Here is a 19,009-nt window from a genome sequence, read left to right as displayed (position 1 = left end):
AAGAGAAGGATGATGTCTAACTCTTCCCAAATTTTTTCAACCACAAGCTTAATTTCCTTCCAAGTTCCTACTAAAACAATTCCTTTTGTTGCTCATGTGTTTTGAATCATTCCTTATGGAAGATTATAAATTAGCTACTTCTTTTTTTATGTGGAAATAAAGATTCAGTTAATTCTCTAATAGCTACACAATCTAGAACCATTAAGAAAGAAGGTGGCTAAGGTTGGAACGCAGTTGCAGAGTGGATAGCTAACAGATATGAAGCCTTAGAAATAATACTGTACAGAGAGCCAGATCCGACATTTGATTCATGGTTTGTAATTCTGAGAGCTGTCCAGAGGTAGGATGCTTACCTTGTGTCTGCATCTGACAAAGGCTGGATCACTACCTTATAGGATTAATCAGTGGGAAACTGGATTAGTTCAGTCCAGTCTAAGGTGTAGGAAAATAACCAGGTGGTGGTGCACGCCTTTAATCCCAGCACTTGGGAGGCAAAGGCAGGTGGATCAGAGTGAGTTCCAGGACAGTCAGGGCTACACGGAGAAGCCATTTCATGAAAAAGCCAAAAAGGAGGTAGGAAAATAAGAGCAGTTATAGTGAAGCTTTTGTGAAACTAAATATGATTGCAAATTCTTTAGATTTTTGGAGAGATAGTGGTAGTTCATGTGAATGTGTGCACTTGTATATGTGCTTAACGTAGTACATTTCCATATGGAAGCCAGAAGTCAGCATTAGGTGTCTTCTTTGATGGCTTGCTTACTGTTTTTGTGTGTTTTTAACATGTATTTATCATACTTGTGTGTGGGTCAGAGAACAATTTGAGAGAATTGGTTTTTTCCCTTCCAACATATGGGTTCCAGGGATAAAAATCAAGTCCCCAGATTAGCAGCAAGAGCCTTTACCTATTGAGTCAACTAGCCAGCCTCAGACTGTTTTTTGAGATAGGCTCTTTCACTGAACCTGGAGCGGCTAGACTAGCTGGCCAGTGATTCCTGGGAGCCGCTCGCCCCTGTCCCCTAGCTGGAATTACACAGGAACACTGTTATGGATGCAGGGGAGCCAGACTCTGGTGCTCACGTTCTCTGCTAACTAAGCTATCTTCCACCCTAAATATTTATTCTAAATAGGCCTTTAAAATAACTCTACGAGGGAAGTGGGGATGCACGCCTTTAATCCCAGCACTCAGGAGCTGGAAGCAAGTTGATCTCTGTGAGTTTAAGACCAGCCTGGTCTACGGGGTGGGTTCCAGGACAGCCAGAACTACACAGCGAGACCCTGTCTTAAATAGGCAAATAAAAACACCAAACAGACAGACAAAATAATTCTACTTGGCAGATGAAGTAGCTAACAGACCTCATCTTACTCCTCAGTGACAATGCTCAAATAGAAAACAGAAAATTTGGAAATTGGTAGATAAAGAGTTACAACCTTTTCTGTGACAAGCCAGATGTTAATATTTAGACTTAACAGTGTTTGCCACCATCTATTTAGAAGTATAGTACTGGGGTTGGGGATTTAGCTCAGTGGTAGAGAGCTTGCCTAGCAAGTGCAAGGCCCTGGGTTCAGTCCCCAGCTCCGAAAAAAAAAAAAAAAAAAAAAGAAAAGAAGTATAGTACTGGGCTGCCCTAGAAAATATGTAAGCAAGTAGACCCGGCTTTGTTCCAGCAAACATTTCAGAAATGTGCTGCAAGCCAAGCTAACCATAGGACCTGGCCATAAATTTTTTCATAAAATTTGTAAAAAAAATTTGTAAAAATTTTTTGTAAATTTTTTTTCTTTTTTTCAGAGCTGGGGACCGAACTCAGGGCCTTGTGCTTGCTAGGCAAGCGCTCTACCACTGAGCTAAATCCCCAACCCCTTGTAAATTTTTTAAAGAAGTTTTGTAAAATGCTTTGATTTTTGATTGAGAAAGAGAGCAGCAGGAAAGAGAATTAATTGTATCGTCATTCTTTCACACACCTGTTTTGTTTTCCGTATAATGATACCTAGGATTCCCAGTTTGTCTCTATCGTTCTCATTGCCCGTCTCAGCAGTCTGCCTTCACTAACCTAGGTTTCTGCTTGTTGCAGTGACTGGTGCCAGCTTCTTCGTGTTCAGTGGCGCACTGAAGTCCTCTTCAGGGTACCTTGCCAAGTCCAGTATTGTAGAAGGTAAAGGATGAATGGTTTATTCCACATGCCTCAGTTTGATCCTGATCTTACAGCTGAAAAATGGGACCACTGAGAGGGCATGAGGACTGTGGGTGTAGTTCTGGTGGGGGAAAGATTGCCTCAGTGTACAAACCAGATGTGGTAGACCAGACCTGTAATCCAGCACTGGGGAAATGGAGGCATGAGCTTAAGTTCACGCTGGAGAGTTCAAGGATAGTCTAGGCTACATGAAACTGTGGGGTGGGGTTAGATACCTGCTGTAACTTTTTTTTTTTATTTAGAGATATACCATTCTTCAGCAGATTAAAACTGTCACAAGAGTTGGGTATAGTGGCATGTGCTTGTACTGCCAGCTATCAGGAGGCCGAGGCAGGGAGCTCCCTGAACACAGGAGTTCCAGAGCAGTCTAACCAACAGAGCAAGAAAAACAGGGAAACAAATCTCTGGCATGCCTAGTTCTCCAATGACAGGACTCAGTACCGGTGCCACAGGCACTTGTGAATTGTTAGAGATAGCCATTCGCACATCTGATATAGAATGCCTAGGGCAATGCCATAGATACCATATTTCAGTATAAATGATGTCACTCCCACCTATCCACAGAATATACCACTATCCCTGAAGCACAAAATGAAGTGCGCTTGCTGCAGTCAGACATGGCACACCCCCAACATAATGAACACCTGGGAAAGACAGGCGAACAGGCTGTTTATCTTCATTTTGTCCTTGTTTATTGTACGTTGGTCTCGTTATTCCTTTTGGGTTTTTGAGACAGGGTTTCTCTGTGTAATAGCCCTGGCTGTCCCAGGAACTTGCTCTGTACAACATGTTTCCTGGAACTCACAGAGATCCACCTGCCTCTGCCTCCTGAGTGCAGAGATTAAAGGCTGCACCACCACCACCCATTTTGGCCTAGTTATTCTTATTGCATTACAAAACTACCCCAAAATTTGATGGCATAAAGCAGTTGTTTTTTATCGTGCCTGCTGACTCCTCTTGCTAAGGAATCTTGATAGGACACTACAGAGAATTTGATACTGCTCCATGACAATTGGCGTGACTTAAAGGCACAAAATTATTTCCTGGAAATGAGATAAAATTCCCTGAAGAAACTTTGACATATATGTCTAGGCCTGGGATGATTTGGAGACCAGGCGTGATCACGCACAAGTGTTCAGCAGCAGAGAAGAAGCTGCATTGCTCTTGTGCCCTGCCTGGAGACTTATGCAGTGTCCCTGCACAACACTCCGGTGCTGGCAGGGGCAAGGCCGCACCTTCTGATGAAGGAATATGGACCTACTGTGTCTTTAGATAATCACTGACTATCTGTGGCCGTGAGTTGGGGTTTTTACCTCCAGGAGGGAGGTTGGATTATACAGCTATAGTGGTTGGTTGGTTTGTCTGTCTTCTGAGACAGTGTCTCACTGTGTAGCCTTGGCTGACCTGGAACTGACATGTAAACTCTCATACCCTTGGCCTCACAAAGTACCACTTGGCTCAGCCACACTGTAACAGTTTTTAAACAGATGAGAATCATTTTAACAGAAATGATGATGTTGACTTACAATTTAACACTTTACTAAGTAGAAAGCAGATTATTACTGGGAATGTGTGTTATAGTAAAATACATTTTTACTACCTTAAAATATACTAAACATTCCTGCTTTAAGCAACTATTAAGCTTGAAAAAAATAAGTTTACAGCACATTTTTGATATTTTGCTTACTAGTTGTAACATAACAAGTGGGGGAAACTGAACAAGATGAAACTACGGGTCTCCTGTACTTTTCAGGTTGGCTTTGAAGACACTGTGCAGCCAAGGATGACCTTGGACCTATATGTGGTCGTATGGTCTCCCTGTCTCTACCTTCCGAGTGCTGGGATTACAAGTGCTTGCCAGCAGCATGCCCAGTGTGAGAGCTTCTGAATGGCGTCTGTGAGACTGTTAGAGAGCTGTGTAGTGTGTAGTCACTTTTTTTTTTTTTTTTTTTTTGGTTCTTTTTTTTGGAGCTGGGGACCGAACCCAGGGCCTTGCGCTTCCTAGGTAAGCGCTCTACCACTGAGCTAAATCCCCAGCCCCGTGTGTAGTCACTTTGCTGCTATGTCTCTCAGGGGAGGCACAGCATGAGCCCAGCTCTGCTGCTGTAAGGTATTGCAGGTCTTCAGCTCAGGGGAAGTCTCAGATTTTATTATTATTTTTTTAATTTTCGTTATTTTTTAAAAATTATTTCTTTTACATGTGTAGGTGTTTTACCTGTGTGTATGTATGTGTGCCACATGCATGCCTAGGACCCAAAGACTTCATAGGAAAGTGATAGGTTTCCTGGATCTGGGGTTTCAGATGGTTGTACACCACTCTGTGGGTACTGGAGATTGAACCCGGCTCCTCTGGAAGAGAGGGAAATGTGCTTAACCACTGAGCCACTCTCCAGCGCTGTCATTGTCTTTTGAGATAAGGTCGTACTGTGTAGTTCAGGCAAGCCTGGAACTTGCTATGTAACACACTTTGACTTGAGCTCAGGGTCCTCAGTCCTTAGAATCTCAGATGCTGGGCTCACAGGAGTGTGCCACCATGCTTGGCTGACATGTTTGTTTACACAGCTTTCTCCAAGGCTCATCTAAAAACATCCCTGGGCTGTGAGGTGGCTCAGTGGTAAAGACCTGCCACTGAGCCTGATGCCCAGAGACTCACATGGTGTAAGGAGAAAGAACTGACTCCTGGAGTCGCCCTCTGACCCCGGGAACACTGTCATCTACATATATCCTCAAGCAAATAAATGTAGTTAATAACATTCTTTTTTAAAACTATTTTTAAAATTTATTGGTTGATAATTCCATGCACATATCTAAAATATATCTTGAACATATCCACTGCCCACTCTTTCCAGACTCCTCCCCCAGCGTCAGTTGTCTGAGACAAGGTATCGTGTAGCTCAGGCCGGCCTTGCGTTCAGTGTGCAACAGAAAATCCTGAAATCCTGATCCTCCTGTCTTTGTTTCCTAAGTAAAATCATTCCTTTTTGAAAGATGGTTTCCAATAGGCCTCCCCAGATAATTTTACGTGTATTTATACATACTGGCTTTGATCTTTTTTGGTAAGTTTAGTAAAACAGTGAGTAAAGTGATGCATATTTTACAACCAGATCTCACAATTCCAACTGTACAGTGAATGATTAGAAATTGTTGGGGACAGGGGTTGGGGATTTAGCTCAGTGGTAGAGCGCTTGCCTAGGAAGCACAAGGCCCTGGGTTCGGTCCCCAGCTCCGGAAAAAAAGAAAAAGAAAAAAAAAAAAAAGAAAGAAATTGTTGGGGACAGAGTTGGAGAGGACATGTAACTGTAGGTCCAGGAGATCCTGTGCCTCTGTTTACTGTGGGCACCTGGAGTCATAGTTACATGCATAGTACCCACCCAACACATGCATGCACATGTACACACATATAATTATGCATGCACACACACAGAGTACACATCCGACACATAATAGCATGCACACTCAACACACATAATTTAAAAGTTTTTTAAATTAAAAAAAAAAAGAGGAAAGAAATTGTTGGGCCAGTGAGTGGGCTCAGTAGGCAAGTGACACTTGCACAAGCCTGACGGCCTGAGTTTAAACCCTGGAACCCATGGTAGAGAGAACAAACTGTCTCAGATTGTTCTCTGCATGTCACATGAGTGCTGTTGCACACATTTGCCTGCACTCGAACATGCATGTATCATATACACACAATAGAAATAAGTCTTTTAAAGGAAATTGCTGGAGAGCTGTCTCGGCAGTTCAGAGCACTGCCTGTTTTTGCAGAGGACCCATGGTCTGTTCTTAGCCCTCTCGAGGCCATTCTTAGTCAAACCACCACATTTAGCTCATTTCCAGCATGGTGAGAAGATGGAGGTGGGCAGGCTTGGGGCTGAGAGTTTGCACACTGATCAGCAAGCAGACGAGACAGAGAGACAGAGAGACAAAGACTGGGCCTGGCATGGGCTAACAGTTCATCATGGGGGCTAGAGAGATGGCTCAGTGGTTAAGAGCACTGACTGCTCTTCCAGAGGTCCTGAGTTCAATTCCATCTGTAATGGGATCCAATTCACTCTTCTGGTGTGTCTGAAGACAGTGACAGTGTACTCACATACATAAAAAATAAATTCTAAAAAATATATATACTTTTTAAAAAGTTGGTTTATCAGTAAGGGACTAGCATGCAAATATATGAGCCAGTGGGGGCCGTTTTCATCCAAATCACCACGGTAATTTTCGTTTGTTGGCTTTGATCTGTTTATTTTTGATAAAGTAGCTCATTATGTAGCCCTAGCTAGCCCAGAACTCTTTATGTATGTAGGCCGGGCTAGCTTCAAAGTAGATTCTCCTGCTTTATAACCTAAATACTGATATTAAAGGTCTGTACCACTAAACCTAGTCAAACTTTGTTTTATTTTATTTTTGTTTATTTTATTTAGTAATTTTAAGACAAACACTTATAGGACAGTCATATAGCAGGGAGAAGTTAAGAGAGATTTAGAAGCCAATACATACAGTCAGGGTGGTAACTGCAAGAAGGCAAACAGTAATAAAATACTCTATGAGGCTAAAGAGTAGCTCTGTGGTCATGTGTAAGTTTTCCCTCTCAGTAATCTCAGAAGAAACACGGAATGGGGTCTAAAAAGAAGCCAGCATTCTAACCTGGAGTGAACCCCCATTTGCCCCCATAGCTCCTTCAGTTAGAGTTTCAGCTCAAAACTGTGTCTGTTGGCTTTCAGAGCTTACGTTTAGTATCAGAGAATCTGCTGGACGCTAGGCACTGTGTCTCAGCCATTTCCTTCCCTGGCTTTGCACTGTTTCCATCTGTATTACTTTCATGCTGATACTCTTAGATGGCGTTATGGTCCAGATCACTGCAGAGAACATGGATTCCTTGAGGCAGGCACTGCGGGAGATGAAGGACTTTACCATCACTTGTGGGAAGGCAGATGCAGAGGACCCCCAGGAACAGATCCACATCCAGTGGGTGGACGACGACAAGACAGTTAACAAAGGGTAAGTGTAACCCTCAGAACCTCTAGGAGTCAACTCCAGGCTTTGTCTGCTGTGCACACTGCTGCTTCAGAGTTTGACTAAATGCCTGGCAATGAAAGAGGAGTGTAAAACACAAAATTTGTAATTTCTGGGTTTTTAGTTTAATTTCTTTTTCTTTTCTTTTTTTTTAAATTAATGTATTTTATTTATATGAATACACTTAGCTATCTTCAGACGCACCAGAAGAGGGCATCAGATCCCATTACAGATGGTTGTGAGCCACCATGTGGTTGCTGGAAACCTAATTCAGGACCTCTGGAAGAGCAGCCGGTGCTCTTAACCACTGAGCCATCTCTCCAGCCATAGCTTAATTTCTTTTAAAAAAATATCTATTTTTAATATTGTAAACAGTTATGTGTTTGTGTGGGGCACTGTACACATGACTGTGGGTGCCCACGGACACACTAACCTCAGATCCTCTGGATCTGGAATTACAGTGGTTGGGCACCACCTGTCCTGAATACCAGGAACCAAACCCAGGTTCTCAGCAAGTGCATACTTTTAGCCACTGGGCCACTGAGCCAGCCCCTGCCTTGATCTGTGAAGGATTCGCTGAGTGTATTTTGAGGGAAATCTGAGGCAGTGAGACAAAACAGGTCTTCTAGAGTTGCCTGAATGAGCTGTGGCCTTTTGGGTATCAAGCATCTTTGCTAATGCATTCCGTTTGAATAAGTCAGCACCATAAACTAAGACTTAGCAAGACTACTTAAAGCCGTCTTCTTGGACTTTAAACCCAAATTCTCCCTGGCTCATGCAACTCCATGCTAATGTTTCACACCAAGACCTCAGATTCATCTTTGATACTTTTCTTTCTTTCTTTCATAACCCACAATTAACCTAACAGCAAATCCTGTTTGCCCTAATTCAGGATACATCCCAAATGACAGTGGCTTTCACCACCCAGACTGCCACCATATCAGCATTTGAAAAGCACCTTCCCCAGTTCAGATCACCTCAGTCTGGACAACTGCAATAGCCCCTGATGCTTCCCTGGTTTCTGGTTTCTTTCTCTCACTCTGGTCAGCTTCTAGTCTCTCCTAACACAGCTGCCAGCATGATGTCACTCTGCTGTTCAAACAACCAATGGTATCTAGTGTCTTTCAAGATTTAAAGTCATGTGTTACTCTAAGGACCTACATTTCTTGCTGTTCTGAGACAGAGTCTTACTCTTTAGCCCAAACTGGTGGAATTCTCTATGGCATCTAGGCTGAACTCCAACCAACAGCCATCTTCCTGCTCTGCTCCTTCACAGTGCTCAGCAAGACATGGCTTCTTACTTGAGCAGAGCTGTGCTCCTGCCCCAGACCTTCGCCCATGCCGCCCTCTTCCTCAGGATGCCTGCCCTGGATCAGTGCACCGTCCTCTTCACACAGTTCCCAGTGCCAGTCTGTGAGGGCCAACAGCTCTGGCCAACGTCCATTCTAACTCTGTTGACATTTCTCTCTTCATATACAGCAAAACTTCTGCTATTTCTTGTTCCCATTCCCCAATTTAGATTTCTCTTTTAAAATGTTTTCAACATTTATTTGGGGGATGAGAGGAGCTTGCTCCCCTGTAGGTAACAATTTTGTGCAGTTTTCCTTCACCTTTATGTAGGTTTTGGGGTCCAAACTCTTAAGTGGCCAGACCTGCATACAAGTACCTTTACCTGCTGAGCCATCTTGCTAGCCCCTGATTGAACTCTGGATGTGTGGAGAATTAAGAACAGGACCAGGCATGCTGGTACATGCCTTTAATCCCAGCACTCAGGAGGCAAACGCAGGTGGGCCTCTGAGAATGAGGCCAGCCAGGGCTACACAGTGAGATCCTGTCTTGAACAAACAAAAGAATCAAGAACACAAGATAGGTTTAAATATTGCTGAGAGGAGTGTAGAATCTTTGTAGCAATCAGTGTATGTTCTTTTTGTGGAGTAAATGTGTACCTCCACATGTTTAATTACTTGTTATGTTTTTAAAGGAGAACTAGCTGCCAACACTAATTCTGTTTAGGAATCTAAGAGTAATAAAATTGCACTGAAGAGAATTGTGATTATAGACATTGGTCTCCTTCACCCCGGCTCTCCAGCTTGCTCTCTCTCTCTCTCTCTCTCTCTCTCTCTCTCTCTCTTTCTCTCTCTCTGTCTCTCTCTCTCTCTCATTCGTTCATTCATTCATTCATTCGTTCATTCGTTCATTCAATGATGTCATTAGTGGACAATGAACTTGAGTTCCTCTGCTTTGTAAGCAGCCCACTTATCACTGAGCCAAATTCCCGGCCTTAAATAGTTCTTAACAAATTCTCATTAAATTCCTAAAAGTTCAAAGGAATGGTCAGTATCTGCAATACAGCACCCAAGGATGACATGTTGGACTCCTTCCCTCAGACTCACTCTCTAAGGCAGGTATGCAAAGAGGAGCATGGTGAGCATTGCTCTAGGGTCAGGACACAGTGGGGAGCCAGGCTGGGGCATGGAGCCGTGCGTGTATTACAGGAACAAGAGCGGGGTGGCTGAGCAGCCTGCTCTATTACAGGAAACTGAAAAGGTTCCTGCAAGGTGTCTGCCTTTGCTCTGTGTGGATAGTCCTTTCCACCAGCATTCTGTGTCTTGCCATGATATGCCGCAGATGTCTTCAGCAAGGAACCCCAAAATGTGACATGATATCTCCTTCCCTTTTCTCTGTTGTAGTGTGGTGAGTCCTATAGATGGGAAGTCCATGGAATCTATAACAAATGTGAAAATATTCCATGGGTCAGAGTATAAAGCCAATGGAAAAGTCATCAGATGGACAGAGGTAAGGAAATGTCCTGCTCTCAGCGTAGCCTTTGCTAAGCCAAAAGCCCATTCTGTGCTGATTCAGGAGAACTAAGGCAGCAAGATGGGTCAGTAGGTAAAGGAGTCTCCAACAGCCTGGAGATCTAAATTGAGTCCTTGGGACCCACATGGTGGAAGAAAAGAAACAACTTTTATAACTTGACTTCTTAATCCCTCACACTCTACTTGGCACTCGTGTGACAAATACTCGTTAAAATAAATAAATAAAAAATGTTTAAAGAAAATTTTCTCTTTGATGAAAAAAAATCTTTTCATCTATCTATTCTGTTTAACTCCCTCTGATCTGCCTTAGCTGACTGGGAAAGAAAGTTCAAAACTGCAGCCTGCTGCACTCTGCTGTGTCTAATGTACTCATTTTCGTGCATTTACTTTGCAGTGCAAGTAGGGTGTGCCTCTGAGTGGAGCTCCGTGCTCCGTTCATCAGGAAGCCAAGGATCCCATACTCTACTTACTCATAGCCAAATCTCCCTTGCCTCACTTGGTCTTTAAGTGATGGCCAAGTCACAGCAAGATTTGTCAAAGCTAGAGGCAAACAAACAATGCAAGTTCCCAATTCTAAGTCAGATCTCGCCAGCTCCTAAGCTGCTGACCAGCTGTGCCCGCTCGCACCCGTAATCCCAGTACTTGGGAGGCTGAGGCAGGGAGATCACAGATTTGAGGCTGGTTGGTCTGCTAACATCCTGCATCAGCTACGTTTTTTAAAAGTCCTACAACACAATCCCTACCCCTAAGGCTTGGGAAAGTCTCAGAAGAAGGGCAGAAATATTTAAAGAGTCAGAGGACCAGCACTTCTGTTTGTGACAGGGAAGCTTTGTGGGATTTTAACAACATGGGTTAAGCAAGACCCATGTGATGACAGCATCAGTTGGCATGACAAAGTAGACAGGGAAATTTTACAAGGTGGTCCCAGACGAAGAGCTTTAGGCAGTTAATGCTGCTAAGTGAGGGAGACTCCATCTCCTCCAGGGACCAGAGTCCCTTCTAGGTGAAGCAGTTTCAGGTTGTCACCCCTAAGCACATGTGAGCAGCTGGAAATGACTCAGCAGGGTGTGTGTGTGTGTGTGTGTGTGTGTGTGTGTGTGTGTGTGTGTGTGTGTGCGTGCGTGTGTGTGTGCATGTGTGTTGCATGTGTGTGTGTGCATGTGTGTGTGTATGTGTGTGTGCGTGTGTGTGCATGTGTGTTGCATGTGTGTGTGTGCGTGTGTGTGTGTGTGTGTGTGTGTGTGTGTGTGTGTGTGTGTGTGTATGTGTTAGGGGGCAGGTCCTGGAGTCCTGGAGTAAATGCTTTGCCATGGAGCTACATGTCCAGCCACCATATATTTAGCATGGCCCCCTTTGGACCAGCATACTGGAATTGGTATATAACAATGTATAAACATTGTATATTTATACTTATTTTTATTTTAGATTTTGTCTTTATGTTGTTTATTCTTTATATCATCCAGAGAAGACAAGCTGATGCTTTCTGTATGCACAGAGGCAGAGTAGACATTATGGAATCTTTTGAAAACCAGACATAGTGATACATGCCGGTAATCGCAGTACTCAGGAGGCAGAGACATGAAGATTGTTGCCAGTTGACGGCCAGTCTAACCCTGACAGAGTGTGGGGGCGTGCCCCAGGCCAGCCAGGGCTACACAGAGGGATGAAGGAGGGAGGGAGGAGGGAAAGCAGGTCTGTTGAGAATCATCACAGCCTGTGAGCTATGAGCTGGCTCATGGCAGAATTCCATAAACCCTGACAATCTGAGCTTGATTTCCAGAATGCTTGAAAAGATGGAAGGAAGGACAGACTCCACAGGACACCACGTACAGTCGCAGGAGTCACCATCAGAAACATCATCTTGTTGGAAACACACTCTTTCGTTGGCCTATAGCTCAGCAATTCATCTAGACAGTGAGCCCCAAGGGTCCTCCTGTCCCCACCTCCCTAGCACTGGGATTGCAAGTGCGTATCGCCACGCTCTACATTCTGGGTTTTCAAGACAGGGTTTCTTGGCTCTCCTGGTAGTTATTCCTGTAGACCAGGCTACCCTTAAATTCAAAGATCCACCAGCCTATGTCTCCCAAGTATTGGCAATAAAGCCCTGTACCACTGCCTCCAGGGAACCAAACTCAGGCCTTCATTATATGAGGCAAGAACTTTACCAAGCCCAGAAAATGTTAAGTCCCTTGAAAGCTGCCTGGTAGTATGACTGACCCTGTAGACTCAGTCATACAGTAAGGTCATACTCTAGAGGGTAGTCACAGCGATGGCCTGTTTCTGTCTCCTAAGTGCTAGGATTGAAAGTAGGTACCACCATGCCCAGCTTGTCCGGTTTTTCCTTTTGACACAAGGTCTTAGGTATGTAGAACTGGCTGGCCTGGAACTCAGAGGTTTCCTACTGGAGGCCTTTTCAGTGCTAGGACTAAAGCTCTGCCCTGTGCCCAGACACTGCGCTCTCTTTATACACTTGAATCATCTGAGGAGCTGGATTCCCCAGTCTACAGTGACTTCTTTTAGACTCTTTTTTTTTTCAAATTGCCACATGCTGCATTGCCTTTTAGAGCACACTTCACTTGCACATGGTGGCCCAAGGCTGTGACCCCAGCACTTGGAATTGGGAAGATCAGGACCTTGATGACGTGATAAGCTTGGACAACATGAAGCCCTGTCTCAAAAAACAGAAAAGTGTACAGTATAAAATGGGAGCCTTTTAGGTTCTGCAAAGAAAGTGTCATGGCACAGTTGGCAGAGAGCAGACAGGGTGCTGCTGCTAGCGTGTGGGTGCAGAGACTGGCAAGCAGGGGTTGTCTTTGGTGCTACACTGTCCCTTTTAAAGATCTTATGTCTGTACATGTGGTGGCAGGCCCACCTATCATGGCACGTCTAATGTCTATCATGGTCAGAAGCCAGCTTTATGGACTAGGCTCTTTCTACCTTCACATGGGCTCCATGGCTGTGCAGTGTGTGCCTTTACCTGCTAAGCCATCTCTCCAGCCCTCAGGTAGTACTTTTCCTGGCCCCAAGGACTCTATTGTTGCTCTTCCCATCAGGTCGCCTTGTGCTGCTCACAGAGCGGGGTGCTCAGACACAAGGGTTGCTCTACTTGCTCACATCTGGGCAGCAGCTGAAAAGCCTCTTTGTTTGTGGACAGGTTTTCTTCCTAGAGAACGATGACCACCGTACCTGCCTGAGTGACCCTGCAGATCACAGCAGACTGACCGAGCACGTCGCCAAGGCATTCTGCCTGGCCCTCTGCCCCCACCTGAAGCTTTTAAAAGAAGACGGAATGACAAAACTGGGACTCCGTGTGACGCTTGACTCAGATCAGGTAAGATACATTTTGGGCAGCTTTTGTTGCGTCTTGAGAAGTGTTTGTTTTATTTGTTACTTTATCTGAGTTTTCCTGAGTCCTCTAGACGCTGCATCCTCCTGGTCTCCAGCTGTGTCACCCTCAGCCACATGCATCCCAAGGCATATCTTCTTTCTTACTGTAGGGTATGGGAGAGGCTGTGACGTGATACCTGAGACGAGCATGTGCCACCCTTAAATCCCCCATTCCCAACTGTCAGGTCCTGTTTGTTCTATAGCCCCTTAGGGACAGGTTGCAGGTGTCCCCGATATTGCCTTTCTTACTCAGCTGGACCAAGCCCCTGCTGACTGGCAGCTGCAGTGGCCACTGCCTAGTAAGTTTTCTTGCTGCCAGGATTTCCAGTTAGTGAGTAGTTTGAGCTATCTCCCCAACAATTTTCCTGTCACTGGACTTGACAGGTTTTTGCTTGTTTTGCTTTTGGTTTTTTTGGGTTTTTGTTGTTGTTGTTGTTGTTTTGTTTTTTGTTGTTTTTTTGTTTTGTTTTGTTTTGTTTTGTTTTTGAGACTGGATCGCACTATGTTGTCATGGCTGGCCTTGAACCCACAGAGATCCATCTGCCTTCTGAGTGCTGAGTTGAAAAGTGTGTGCCACCATGCCTGACTTGATGTTTTTATGTGCTTTTTGTATTAACAATCCAGTCCTCACCTCCTGACCCCCAGTTCCTTCTTCCTAGTGTTTGTGTCTGCCTGCCTCTCTCTCCCTCTCCCTCTCCTTTCCCCTACCCCTCTCTCCCTCTCCCTCCCTTTCCCTCTCCCTCTCCCTCTCCCTCTCTCGTTCCACTGGTCCTGCATGGGATGCTTGCAGTTTGCCAGCTCAGTCTTCACCCTCTGTCCTTAGTGCTGAATCATTAGAAATGGGCGTGGGAGGCTGGAATGAGGGCTGTGGTGTAATTAGAAATGGGCGTGGGAGGCTGGAGAGAGGGCTGTGGTATAAGTACCGTTGCTCAGTTCCCAGCACCTGCACGGTGGTTTACAGCCATCCTTAACTCCAGTTCTAGGGGCTCTGACCACCTCTTCTGGCCTCCTTTGGGCACCAGGCACATACATGAGGCATATTCATACATGCAGACAAAACAGTCACATACACATTTTAAAAAATACAATAATAGGGGTTGGGGATTTAGCTCAGTGGTAGAGCGCTTGCCTAGGAAGCGCAAGGCCCTGGGTTCGGTCCCCAGCTCCGAAAAATAGAACCAAAAAAAAAAAATACAATAATAAGTTTATTTTTAAAGAAGGAATGAACGTGGGCTCTTGGGTCAATATCCCTCTGAGCAGTAATTAATTCTGCCACAGACACACTTCTTTCCTGAGTACTGGCTTGGGGAAATCTGGCTTTTCATTGCAGAATTTAATCAAATAGCTGACCAGGGCAGGGTGAGCGGTTCTGCGTCTGGCTTCGTTTCCTCACTAGGCATCGTCAGCTCCTATTTACTTTCACTTACGGTCTGGTCCTAAGCTGCAAGGGGCTTATCTGTGGCTGGGGCTGTAGCTCACCTAGCATGCATGACGCCCCAGAATTGACCTCAGCACCACATAAACTGAGCATAGTGGGGTACACTTGTAACTTAGTATTTCAGAGGTGGAGACTGAAGGAACAAAACCTTAGGATCATCTTTGACTACCACATAGTCTGAGTTATATGAGACCCTGTCACAGGACAGCAACAACAAAACAAACAATAAAGCAACAGTAACAAAAACCAGGCTGGCAAAATGGCTCAGTGGGTAAAGGTCTCCTGCTGTCAAGCTTGACAACCTGAGGTCAGTCCCCATAGCCCATGTACTCAAGAGAGAACTGACTCCTAAGATTGTCCTGTGATCTCCACATGCATGTCGTGGCACATGTACTACCCACCATACATGCACACACCCACACCCACACCCACACCCACACATAAAATGCAGGTTAGAAAAAGCAAGTCTATCTGAAGCCATGCTTCCATCTCACAGCGCTGAGAGCATGCGGAGAGAGGCTCCCTCACAGGAACTATGGGTAGCAAGCATTTTTCTGCTAGATTTGCGACCCTCTCGAGGGAAAGGCCCTTTATTTTTGAATTTGTTTTCAGTTGCTCAAAATATGGTGCACTGGTGACTGCATGGGCTGAAGTTAATCTTTGTTATGTTTCTCTTTAACTTCACAACCAGAGCCTGAACTATCATCTGACCCACCATTTTTCTTCCCAGGAAATAGACATTAAGGGACCAGCCAAAAGTCTCACTGCTATCAAGTGGCCAGGGTGGATGGTAGATGATGATAAACAATAAAAAGACGAGGAAGAATATGTGTGCTCTGGCATTGTCTATCTCATGGCAAAGGATGTGCTATTTCCCGCTTGGCCTCTGCAGAGTTCCCCTGCCTGGTGACCTGTCATGCCTTTGTCTCTGTGGTAGGTTGGCTATCAAGCAGGGAGCAATGGACAGCCCCTCCCCTCGCAGTACATGAAGGATCTGGACAGTGCCTTGGTGCCTGTCATCCATGGAGGAGCCTGCCAGCTCAGCGAGGGCCCGGTCGGCATCGAGCTCATCTTTTACATCCTGGAGAACATCGCGTAGATGGCACTCCGTCTGTTCTGTTCAGACCTGCAGCAGCAGTCATATCCAAACCATTTGCACTTTAAAACTGGAAGATTAAGCTTTTGTTAACACTGTCAGGAGGGAGGGTATGGGGTGGGAGTAGGACTTAGGGGAAAAGGGGTGGGGAGGGTGGTTGGGGGACAGATGATCCATGATTCTAAGTCTTCTATGCATTCTCCAAGAAGACCTGGGCAGCTTCCTACTGCACAACAGATATGCTATCTTTGCAGCTAACTCCCTTCTGTTACTGTCTAGACAAGAATTCTGCTCCTCTCTTACGATGACTTCCGGTCATGTGCTCAGATGAATGCTCATATGGGTACAGCCATCACCAAGGTCACGGTGGGGGAGAAAGGAAATAAACAATGAATCATCACTTTTGCACTTTCTGTACAGAGTTGACAAATAACGAATGCCATGCTTATGGTCCTGGTTACACCCCAGCGTTGATCAAGGAGAATTCATGTTTATTTGTTCAGATTACTAATTGAATCAAACCAAAGGGGTTCGGGTCTGTTTGCCACCGGAGGGCATTTGGAAAGAGAATCTGAGTGACAGCTAGCCAAGGACACCCAGGGCATTTTTATTTACTGTACAACAGAAGTATTTTTAAAGAACTTTTACTAAGAAATCTCTTAGAACTCCAGGAAAATTATACCTATTTAAAAAAAGTGTCCTCTTTTCTACAGCCCCATGTACACACTCACACACTAACAACTTTGCCCATTTAGTTTGTCAGTGCTTATCTTTCCCCTCCTCTATAAAACTGAGGTATTTCAGACTAAGGTGCATACAACACAGCCCCTGAGCCCTTTACAGTAGACATTTATTCCTTGTCCAAACAGGACTAAAGTCAAGGTCACAGTGTCTGGAGGCTCTAACCTCACTCCTGCTAGAACCTTTGAGAGCCATTCTTCAACAGAGAACTTCCAGGCTAGGGTCAGATGCTGCACATAGCTTTAGGCTTGGCTTCCTCTCCTTGTGCCATGGATATTGTTTTGTGAGTACAGGCCCTCACATTTGTTTGGTTTTAGCAGAAAATACCTCATTTGAGTTTGCATTCTTGGCCAGAATCCCTTGATACCCATCTGCCTTTCAGAGACAGTGGCAGCTCTCATCACTGTTCAGCGTCTAGCGTCCCTGTGCGTTTGCCCTTTAGTGGTGACTGATATATGCAGAGTACTTTCCATCTATGCAAATACCCTGCTCCCCAAAGCTCCCCTTAGGTCAGCACCACCGATGTTTCGGCCTGCACTGACCTTTTCCCAGGACTGCTGTAAGGTAGCTTTTTAGTTCCGGCATGCCCTTTCTTTACCAGCTGGGTTTAATAATCTCAAAATAAGCAAGCCCACCCTTCCCTCTTTGTCCTGTTATTTGTGTGATCTTCATGTTGGTCCTGTGGAGTTCTCCTGTCTTCATCTTGTACTCAGGTGGTCTCATCTTTGGCTGAGTTGAACAACTTCAAGCTGGTTCATGCACCCTTTCCGTGACATCCTTAGGTTTAATCCTTCCTGTCTAGCCTAACAAGAAACTCCAGGCAAACCTTGCACCCCTGCTCCAAGCTTGGAATCACTTTATCTCCAAGCAGCCCTTTAACTGGAGTACGGGAAACAAAGGTCTGGTTCACTGAAGACATATGTGATACTGATTTTTTTTTTTTTTTTTTTGAGACGCGGGTTCTTTGCATAGTCTTGGGTGTCCTGGACTGGCTGGCCTTGAACTCACAAGCGATCTGCCTGCCTCTGCTTCTGCCTCCCAAGTGTTGGGATTAAAGTTGTGTGCCATCATGCTCACTTTGTACATTCTGATTTTGTTAAATTTATTTTGATCACAGGGCAAATGCATTTCTCTACTTAGTTTGTAATATCCTGCTTGAGGGCAACTGATACTGGTGTCAGTGGAGGCTGGGGTCACACAGGATTTAGTCCCTCTATAGCAAAAGCAATTTACTCACAATACCCCCCTAGGTTCAGATGCAGGCCTGTAGGATAGTGATAGGCTGCCGCCACCCCTCTTCTACAGTGAGGGCTGAGCTGGCCCTTGACTTTAGACATGTTTGGGGAAGCAACTGTTTGTAAATTTCCAAAGGCCTGGCTTGGAGAGTGTGTGTTTGTCCCTCTTGTGGGTGAGGGTTAACTGTGTATTCACTCTCCAAAGGTCCAAAGGTGCTGATGAAAGTCGCAGAGACCTAGGACCTGGACCTTTCTCTTACACTTTGTACAAAGCCTCAGAGGTGCCCTTTCACAAGCACAGCACTAACTTGTTAGAATAGAGCTCTAGAACCATCCTAAAGCCTATACAACAGGAGCACCTGAGAGGCGTGGTTGGTGTTAATATTGAGCTTAGGCTGAAGATCCTTCCAAAGGTGGGCAGCTAACTGTACCTTGTTGGACATGGGTCTTGCAGAACATGCAAGGGGTTTAGTCTTCTCATAAAGGAACAAACTTGAGCCATACAGATAGGTCCATTCTTAACTCACAAAATATCCTTTATGCATAGTTAAGCCATCCTGGGGAATTGGGCTTAAGTCACCAAGGATAGTCAATTTTTCTCTTTTTAGCTTTTGTTTTATAATGTGCACTGAAATTTCTGAAGTAAAACGCTTATGCTCCACATTCCTCATTCGGCAAGGTTTTCTAGATTTAAACCTAAAAGATAAATAGAGCTTCTACGCTTAAGAGCAGAATTGCATCTTGGTAACTTAATGTTTTTAAAAATTGTTTTATGTTCACCAAGTTTATTTGTAAGCGTATTTGTAAGCGTATATTGTGTAATGTACTTCCTGGTGTTTTCAGGTGGGCCCTCATGTAGCCCCCACTGGCCTTGCACTCAGACTAGTCAAATACCATCTTCAATTCCTGATTCTCCTGCCTCTGCCTTCCAAGTGCTGTATTACAGGAATATGCTACTATACCTAGTATTCTTTTTTTTTTTTAACTAACTCTTTCTCAATACCTCCTGCTCTCAAGGTGGCAGAATGGTGGGACTGTCTAAGTTCCCATTTCTGTCTTCTCCATCTATACCAGGTCCTACTGGTGGGCCCCAA

General features: G+C 44.8%; 1 protein-coding gene across 12 annotated transcripts in view; it reads left to right on the top strand.

Annotated features, from left to right (window-relative positions):
• Positions 1-17,768, top strand: part of Zfyve9 (zinc finger FYVE-type containing 9) — a 159,024-nt gene extending 141,256 nt beyond the window's left edge. For 8 of the 12 annotated variants that reach the window (XM_087549172.1, XM_087549166.1, XM_087549175.1 and 5 more), the window contains 5 exons: positions 2,070-2,150; positions 7,022-7,184; positions 9,890-9,995; positions 13,173-13,349; positions 15,781-17,768. In XM_087549172.1, coding sequence (XP_087405298.1) covers positions 2,070-2,150; positions 7,022-7,184; positions 9,890-9,995; positions 13,173-13,349; positions 15,781-15,942 — 689 coding nt within the window. In that variant the 3' untranslated portion in view covers positions 15,943-17,768. 12 annotated transcript variants of the gene reach the window in all.
• Positions 17,769-19,009: the final 1,241 nt, after the last annotated feature.

Source organism: Rattus norvegicus, chromosome 5 (assembly GCF_021556685.1).
Source record: "Rattus norvegicus strain SHRSP/BbbUtx chromosome 5, alternate assembly SHRSP_T2T, whole genome shotgun sequence".
Lineage (NCBI taxonomy): Eukaryota > Metazoa > Chordata > Mammalia > Rodentia > Muridae > Rattus > Rattus norvegicus.
Note: the sequence above shows the minus strand (reverse complement) of the source record. Positions and strands in the feature narration are given on the sequence as shown.